The sequence below is a fragment of the Fulmarus glacialis genome, unplaced genomic scaffold (genome assembly GCF_000690835.1).
Source record: "Fulmarus glacialis isolate BGI_N327 unplaced genomic scaffold, ASM69083v1 scaffold42246, whole genome shotgun sequence".
Taxonomy (NCBI): domain Eukaryota; kingdom Metazoa; phylum Chordata; class Aves; order Procellariiformes; family Procellariidae; genus Fulmarus; species Fulmarus glacialis.
Genome location: NW_009220780.1, coordinates 42,512 through 52,477, shown reverse-complemented (window position 1 = coordinate 52,477; position 9,966 = coordinate 42,512). Strand labels below are relative to the sequence as shown.

At 34.5% G+C, this 9,966-nt stretch overlaps 1 protein-coding gene across 1 annotated transcript in view; it reads right to left on the bottom strand.

Annotated features, from left to right (window-relative positions):
- Positions 1 to 2,354: 2,354 nt before the first annotated feature.
- LOC104079012 (ERC protein 2) overlaps positions 2,355 to 9,966 on the bottom strand; it is a gene marked incomplete at both ends in the record, with an annotated part of 47,761 nt that continues 40,149 nt past the window's right edge. The window contains one exon of the mRNA XM_009580879.1: positions 2,355 to 2,548. Coding sequence (XP_009579174.1) covers positions 2,355 to 2,548 — 194 coding nt within the window. The remainder of the gene's footprint in view (positions 2,549 to 9,966) is intronic.

The following is a 9,966-nucleotide window of genomic DNA, read 5'->3' as shown; positions in this document are numbered from 1 at the left end:
TTATATATACTGTGTGTATAGGAATTTGGAATTAATCTTGAAAGCTGTATGTAAGTTAAATCAAGTGAGAAACTGCATTAAAGTTAATAGAATTCACAAACAAATCTTAGATCATTATGACTCCCAACAATTGCAACATACTACTGTCCTTAGCTGGTCATGCCACAGATATCTTATTGTAAGCATTACAGAAGCACTTAAAGGTTCATAGCAAAGCTTAACTACTTCATCACATTCAAAGTACAGTATATCCTGTTCAAAAAGTCTGTGCTTACTCAGTGGTACCAAATTATTTTCTGAAAAGTTATTTCAGGATCAACACCCTTATCAACAATAACAGACTGGAAACTGGTGTCCCAAAATTTCACTGATAAAAGTGCATCGAATTTTCAAAAAAAAAATACAAACATAGAAAATTCTGTCCATTACATAACCCACTACAGGGTTTTCAGACAATAAGAAGAGGTTGTATGCTGACAAGGCTGTAGTAATATCTCTGCATCCCTTGGTTCCTTGTTTCTTTGTAATCATTGTTTTGTAATCAATAATTCTCAATTTAATTCAAATAAATCTACTGACCTATATCAATTCTTCAGCTCTTTTTTATATAAAATATTTAAATCAAATTAACATTTACTAAAAATTTTAGATCACAAGCTTCACTACTTCATCACATTCATCTTTTAATCTTAATTGTCATTTTAATATTCAACCATTCAACATGTACGTGATTGCTACTTAATGAATCTCTTTAAATTATCCTCTTGAACAAAAGTTCAGCATGCCTACTATTGCGTCTAGTGTCACACAATAATTCAGTAGGTTTTATAGCCCAACGAGGATATCAGTTACTGTTTCTGTAAAAACTATACAGTCAGTTTCCACCAGTTTGGTCACACCTGGAGTCACTATATTACAAGCCTAGGTCTGTAATTACCCCTACAGTACCTGCACCGATGGGTGGAATAGGCAGCGCTTCCTTGACCACACAAATTCACTAATCGTGTTATCTTTTTCCAATATGCTGCCTTCGGATTTTGGAAAGTTTAGGCAGAACTCAGAGTCATGGTGCACAAAGTGACCACTCTTCATTACTAGCTTCCTCTGGTATCTACTTTACACATTGAAATCGGTGCAAATACTAGAGTATTCTAAAATTCTGATGTGGTGAGAGAGGTAACTGCTAATTAAAGCTGTCCTCATGTAAACACTCAGTTCTATTTTGAGTACAAATCTTTTTTTTTCACTTTAAATTTGAGGTCTCGGTTTTCATGACACTTTGATTGATAACTATATACCATTCATCATTATTAAACCTTTGCCAAATGTCTGCAGAGAAAGATAAGTTTTGGCAACAGATAACTGTGAAGGTTCATCAGTAAAAGATGCTCTACACATCTTCCTTTCCAAGCTGGCTGTTTTCGTCCCCCTAAGGTAACCAAGATTTCCCGCAGATCTTCCCCTCTTTCATGGTAATTCTCCCTAACGGGACAGAGCAGTGCTATGTCTTGACTGGAACTATAGCAATAATCACAACAATGAGATCCCTTAAACTTCTCTTTTGGAACCATGAAGCACTTTTCTTCTGACTTGATCACTAGAAAATTATATAAAATATTTGAAAATATAATATTCCTTCTTTCATTTACCTAAGAGCGGCTAAGTACAGGAAAGGAACAAAGAAATCCGATCCACTTATAAATCAGATAAATTGCAGCATACCATACGGGAGAAGGTTCCAAGAATCATTAATTACGAAGGGCATGAGAAAAATGGATCCCAAAACCCTCCTGTCTCCATCAAGGAAAGACTGCACAACGTTCCCATAAATAAGACAAAAGCTGCCTGGGCAACATCAGAAAATATTCATTTGAAGCAGACAAAGACTACAGAAACACTGAGAAACAGTTACAACTATTATTAAATAGTCATGAGACTGGTTAGAAATACTTACCAATACTTTTCAGGATCTCTGAGAACTAGTGATGTTGTTCACACTGAAGAAACATGTGCGGGGACAGTTTTGATTTACCAGTTACTAGAAAGACAGGATTGTTCCCCAACAAGGTTTTCTGGGAGGGTTGTTGTCACTGTAAATTGCATATGGCTTTTCCCATATGTGCTCCTTTCATGGAGACTACTAAGAAAGTGGAAACCTTAAATTGTTCCAAAGTCAGCAGACAGGAGAGGCAGTTCTCAGGTAGCCATATTTTTTTTCATTTCTGATTCAATTTTACAAGACATAACAAATATTCTGTTAAAAAACATATTCTACTATTAACTTCTCTGCTCTGCAATGAAGATCAAGTAAATAAAAATGCCACTCAATGTAAGACAAATAATACAAGAATTACCTTTCTAACTCAGCAATTTTCTTATCTTTGTCATTCTTCTCATTCTCTACTTCCTTGAGTATTTCTAGAAGTCTGTCAACCTCAGCCTGAGCTTTGCCACATTCTTCTCTATAGTACGATGCCTCTTTGTCAAGCTGTTTCATTCTGTCTGCAAATTCTGGATTCATCCGTGCCTCCTCTTCAGCCTCATGAGCCTTCAGAATCAATATTTAAAAAAAAATAAGGATGACAACAATTTATATAGCTTTAAGAGCTTTACTTCTTCAGTCTCGTAGTTCATATTTTCATTAAAAAGGATTATGGGTATTTATGTCCGATGACAATATTTTCTACAGAAGCATTATCAAAAGGAATGAAAATATCTTCATAGTCAAATGCTATCATATTGAAGGGGGAGGGGATTTATTAAGGTTTTTTACGTATTAAAGTGACCATATTTTCAGGGTGTTTTTTAAATTAAAAAAATCACGTTGTAATTAATTTAATTCACATTAAGCTTTTAAAGCGTTTCAAATATATAGAGAACTTCTTAATAAATCATATTCTCTTTCCCCGTATATATATACACACACTTTGTCCATGTATATATATACACACACAGATACATATATACATATTGTAATCTGTATCACCAGATGTTTCAAATGCAGTTTGATACAAAGAATTTAAAAGGAAGAAATTGTTTTTATGCAGTGCTGTTTTTAAAAGACAAACCAATAAACTAAAAAGTTGCTTTCAGCAGACATTTTATCCAATAATCCTTTTTCTCTTATTGTTAATACTTAACCTGAAACATCAGAAGAACAAGCCCATTGGTGAAAACAGCACAAACCTGGCAAACACATGCATGGATGGGTGGCAGTTTCACAGACAAGAAAGAACGCAATGAATACAACAACAACAGCGCAGAGCCCAATCCTACTCCCATCAAACCTAATGGCAAAAACCCAATTAACTTCAATGGGAGCATGATCTGGCATCAAGTGCTTTAAACTGTTGGCTGGAATAATCACAGACAGATGGAAACAACAATGCACTGCAATGCTTAGCCTACCCCTTGCTTCCCATTATTCCTAATTGGCATCTTGAAAGAGCAGGCAAGGAAAAAACAAGTAGTTTAAGGCAGTGCACATTAAACATAGAAAATTCAGATAACATTCTCTTAACATACGGGAATTTTACAGAAATTCAGGGTATTTAGAACTGAAGGTCCTCCAACTATCTTATTACTCAAAGAAGACGTGGACTTACTTATCCTTCTTAATTTCAGGGAACAGACAATGCAAGCAAGCAATGAAAGAAATGCAGATCAAAATGAAACATGCGGGTTTTGGAAAGAATTAATATAAACTACAGATACTAGAAGGTTCATATTCTTTGCAATGGTGAAAATTTTCTGTATAAATAAAGAACAAGTCTGGGTTTAGTATAAATACAACAATTAAAAATTGAAATTACTAGGGAAGAAACTTGGGGGGTTTGCATGTAACATATCATTTAAGCATGAGGATAATAAGAAAAAAGGTAGTAGATTTTAAGTGTTATTTATCCTACTGTGAGATTTTTATTCAAAAGAAATATTTGGTTACCAAAATAAGCCAAGGGAATGACAGGAGAAGCCTACTAAGCCTACTGGCCTTGCTCTTCAAATTCTCTATTTTGGACAATAATACATGCTCCAGCCCTGAATTCTATGCAGATACAGGACTTTCATTTCAAGGTAACATCCAAAGAGTATCTTGATTTTACTGTTTGGGTGAGATGTTAGCAACAGATTCCTTTTCATCCTCGTAAATCTTCCTGTTTTAATAATAAACTTTGATTTATTTTATACCCGGTGTTAACTGTGTCAAGAAATTTACTTTCAACTAGCTTTGTAATTTTTGAAGTAAATGTAATACTCAGACTCAGGGCCAATTATGTGAGAGACTGTGTACCCCAATTTCCAGCTGCAAACCACTTCAATTTTCCATCAGCTCTATTAAGATATTAGACAATGTTTTATCTCTCCAAAATGAACATGAAGTGTTCTTTTGCAAAGAATAAAAATAATTCCATAGGTTCGTAAAGGTAAATTCACTATAGACAAAAAAAAAACCCAACCCAATTCCCACTTTTAAGGTAGTAAGAAACCTATGCAAAGAGCATGTTGTTCCCTATCGCTCTTCAGATTTCTCCTCCTCTCCTAAGGGTAAATCCAGAATTTCACAGTTCCCCCCTAGAGGCTATCACTCTTCCATATTCCTCCCTGTCACCTTTCTTTCCCTTCTGTTTATTTTTGTGTATAATTCACTTATTTACCAGCCTTGCTTCCATCATTTAAATAACAGGCAAAACACCCACCTTCCTGCCTCTAACCAGTCTTTTCTTCACTTTATCCTACAGGAACTCTCAGCTTCAGCCCAAACATTTTAGAAGCCTGCTTTTTTTTTTTTTTTTTTTGCTTTTCATGGCCACACTGGACTTTCTATAATGAAAATACATAATTGGGCAAGAACACCAATTTGTGTCACCAAAGCAAAGGGCAAAGGTGCCGAATATTCAACTATCATAGAATACTCGTGTCACACAGCAGCTCAGAAATGTACTGAACAAATTATCTACTGCACAGATTATAATTAAAACATCACCTGAAATAATAGATATAAATTCTGTTCTTTAGTTTAGTCCTATAATCCTTGCTCAATAGCATGCTAAGGAAATTAATGTTAAGTTGCAAAAGTATTTTCAATTCTTGTGCTTTCTGTGGTACTCATGCCATTCCATATTTGTGGGATGTGTTTTTGGAAAATTCTGTAGCACAAACTTGGTCGTTGTATTTCCCCATGGTTTTCAACACGAAGCGGAACCTATAATGTATGATTAAATCCCATGTGATTAAGTATCCAACCTATACAGGGTTTCGAGGTGCAGCACAGTTATCCATAATGTCACATATAAATCAATATAAGCATTCAGTTCAAAGGCAAGTATAAGATTATTCTAATCTTTTTAAAAAAAAAAAAAAAAAATCCCAGTATTGCAAACCACCAATTAAGTTGGTTGCCTCTACTTTTACAAGCACTTCCTATGGAATATTTTTGGACTATTGGCAGGAATCAGATTTCTACAAGGGCATTGCCTTAATGAAGAAGGAAAGGAAAGTTAGTTAAAAAGGGAGAGCAAGAACATAAAACATTTTTAAAAAAGAGCTTTCTGCAGGTGGTACTCTAACTTGCAATGAGTCCCTTGAAGGGAATCCTCATGTTGTAAACAAAGCTGCTGATACTACAAGAGAGCAAAACACAATCCATCTCATTTCCAGGACAAAGGCATAGAATTACTTGTAAGTGCCCTATTATATTTTATGGCTTTGAAAGATGTGTTTGGATTTGAACTAGGCCCTTTTTTTTAATTGTTATGTACAGATCAGGGGTGATTTGCTGACAGATGAAACTTGACTTTTGAGGTCAAACAGTAGGCCCAAAGGAGAGAAAAGGCAGTTCAGCTGATATTGACCCTGCTCCCACCCGGACAGGGCAGATTTCTTTGGCTTTTTTCCAGGCTGTAAGAGACAGGCTTGGATCACTTCTAACCAGAAGCTGCATGGTTATCACATGAATCAGAAAGTCTCTACCTATTACTGCTGTCCTCTCTTCTATTCTTTTTTCCATTTCTGTCCCCCTTTTTCTCCCTAAGTTCTCTGCTTTCTTGGGAAGAATACATTTTCTGTTTTTATGGGGCTTTTATGGCTAAGAGTGACTTAGCCATAAGGTATGGTTCATGCATACCTTTCACCAGCAAAGTAATTGCTCTCTTAATCTGTAAATGATAATACTTGTGTGTGCAGATTAGGCTAGTTTCAAACTAGCACACTTGGTTTATGATGTTTTGTCTGTCAATCTTGTGACTATGTTGTTTTATGTTATTTTTACAATTCAGTAAAAATAGCATATCACTCTACTATTAGAATTTCACTCATTCTTACAGTAATTATGCATCTGTTCTGTTATTTGCTTAATAAGTACTGCAAATAGTTTAGAAGTAAAGTAACATTTCCTTATGTAAACCACCAATTTCCTACACAGACACCATAATAGTGTGGTACAGACATGCAACATGAATTATTTAGTCTATTAAAATTTTATGGTACAATCATGCATGCATTATTCTGCATAACAGAAACGGATGGATAGATAGAGCATTTCATTTTTAAAGCTTCAGACACAAACATACACAGAAATCAACCAAGTACTTCATTAAAAAAAAAACGGAACAGTAGAATTTACATGCAAGGAATTACTTTGTAAGATCCTTCAAATTTTATTACTTTCAATAATAAACTAAAAAAAATTGCTGTCACCTTAATATTTTTGTAGTCTCCTTGAAGTCAGAGATTTTTTTATTTAACTTTAGAGACTGCTTTAAGCAATTTAGAGTGGATTCTGCAAGTACTTCAAATTTTAATCTGACATTGCTCTGATGGAGCATTTGGAAAATTAAGTCTTTACTATTCAGAAAAAGGTTGATCAGAACGCCAAACTAAGTACATCATTATATTTTCATTACAGGACAAAAACAATCACGTAACTTCTTATAATCAATTTTGCACAAGAATTCATTGGGTATTTCAAAAAGTTCACCTTTCAAAACAAACATGAAGAAATGTGCACCCAATTCTGTTCACGTCTTATTCACACAGGTGAACACATTGTGAAACCATTTACTGTAGAGTGTGCAGGATTTGCACCCCTTCCGTATCATCTCCACTTTGGTACCCAAATGTGTATAAGAATAAAACACTACTATCCATTGCTGTATTCTAAAAACATTAGATTCAGCAATAAACAAAAGTCTTGGAGTTGATACCTGTGTGACACAGTAGAAAAAACACATTCCACCACAAAAAAAATGCTATATTACTGCATGAGCTAAAAGAGGTCTACTCAGGGGTTGACTGTTATTTCTCTGACACATGTGAACAAAAGAGCATTAAAACTTCAGTATTTTAAGATTAGATTGCCATCTGGTTTTTCATAACACTACTATTCTCAAACAAAAAAAAAGGTAAGGAAACATTCTATTAAATAAAGCATCATAACGATTTGCAGTACAAAAAAATGTTTCAGCTAACTGCTATTTGCCATCTCAAAGAACGAAGGTGAAATCTTGGCCTTGTGCAATTCAAAGAATATGTTGCCATTGACTTCAATCAAACTTTCATTTCAAGACCTTAGGTGGTCTGGGGGGAGAAGAGGATCATTACTTAGGTTGTTAAAAATAGACTGATACATACAAGTAGGAGAAGAAAGAAGATGAGCAAGAAAAGTTTATTTAAGAAAACCTGTCTCATGGATATACTACAATTGCTGCCTGGTGCCGAAGGAAAAGGATCTTGCATCCATTATTTCGGAACTGCCAACAGGCTGTCCTTTTGAACATTAAGCACGTAAAGGCAGAAAAAATAAAATTAAAATAGGACTGACTGACTTTGAATACCACACACAAATAAACTAGGTAGTAACAAACAAATTCCATACATCAGAATAACTAATATTGAAATAATGACTGGAAAACATTTATGAAAATCAAGAGAAAAACTAACACAAAAAAGACTCCAGTCTGAAAAGACATGCACAGTAGGAGTGTAAATGATATGAATAGAAACATAACTACCACAAAGGCGATCCAAGATGATACAGAAAAAAGGGGTTTATCGTTCAAAGGGAAAAGCTCTTTGACCAGCAGTGTGCTGGATGGTAAAGGGGATAATATCAGGTCTTATGCTACTTACAATCAAGTTACGACTGGATTCTACAAACAGTTAACCAATAACTTTAAAAGTAAATACAGCACATTTGTGGGACTCTCTTTCCCCATACATAAATCATGACATATCCATTACATGGTTAGAAGCTGCAAAACTTAGCAATAATAGACTCCAAAGCTGCAATCCCGGTCCACCGACATTAACGGCAAAATTCCCGTTGACTTCAGTGAAGGCAATACCTTCCCTAATGCATAGTATCACATTACTTAAGCTACAAAACCAGTTCTTCTAAATATACTATCCCAATTACATGGTAATTCCAACTATGATTACTATGTAAACTATAGCTTGTAAATTGCTATTACAGTTACATCATTTTTTCTGTCCTGTGATGCTCACAGCACATTAAATGTAAGAGTTTCAGACAAAAAATGAAAACTGTTCTCCGCAGAGAGAACGTTTGTTACTGCTCTTCCTTAAATTGCAAAAGGAACACAGTCAAGTCAAAAGGGTCGATATTGTGCAATTAAAGCAGACGTTGGCAAGAATAATAATGCTAAACAAGCCAAAGTAATACTGTTTGGCTTTTTCAATCACTGCCCTTTGCGTTCATCATTTTATATTTCAGCATTTTCTTCTATTAAATACAACGTTTCCATATTCTTAATATATATATGCTGTATGTATAAAGTCTTTTATGAGTAAAACTGATCTGAACTATTTTAATCATATGGACTTTTGACAATAGTACCAGTCATGTGCTAGATATTAGTATTCACATAATCAACTCAGTCACTTAAGATAAACTGAATGAATTAGAAGTTATTTAAGTTTGAAGGATCAAATAAAGTACTGGAGAAGGAGGAATTAAAAAGCAAAGCAAAGCAAAAAAAAAAAAACAAAAAAACAAAACAAAACAAAACCATCATCTGCATGCTTTTTCTAATGGAGAAGTTGAGGACCTAAAGGCTAGGATGTTTGTCTTCTCAGAAATACTGTATGTACCTATTTAATACATTTCATATTCTTAAAATGGCCTTGAAGTCCACAAAGTTCATTTATTTGGATATAATGAATACAGCATTGTGAGCATCAGAAGTATTCTGCAAAGCTCCACAGAGGAAGAGCACAACACAGTAAGGTAATGGATCCTCATGCTTTCATATGTTACAGCGGGCATTTTAAAAAAGAACTTACTGGATTGTACATCTGATTGAACAACTGTTCAGCTTGCTACATTGCAAAGTTGGAAGGGAGTGAAGCACAGACAGGAAAAGAAGGAAAGATCCAGGAAAACAGCATTAGCTCAACAAAACCAGTGCATTTGCACAGAAGAACTTGTCATAAGAAAGTAGAAATTTAAGATTCTAAACATTCCGTGGTGAAAGTGAGAGGCACTGGGGAAACATAAATGTTGACTTTGGCTCCTAAAAAAGAATAGCTGGAGTAAGAAATTTAAGGTTTGTGTTACTTTCCCTTTCTCAAGTTAAATAACCCATGAAATAAAGAAAGGTGTCCACTTTTGATGATACATTAAGTGCTGGTCTCAAGCAATGAATCATGAGAAGTGCTTTTGGCTGAGGCTGCAATTTATCACCAAAGCTTCAAAGATGGCAATAATAAAAGATTAATTAAATTGTATCATTAAATTTATTACTTTCCTTTTGTTTAACACAAGACTGAATTTTCTATGCAGAATGACTTTTGAACAGTACAGCTTGGCAAAAAGTACTTTAGCAACTGCAAATATGTCAGTAAGCAAGTAAATTTAAGATAATGAAAAACAACAAAAGGAGGAAATTCTAGAGTGGATAATAGGATTATATATATATACACCCACACAGATATATATATAAAACACTT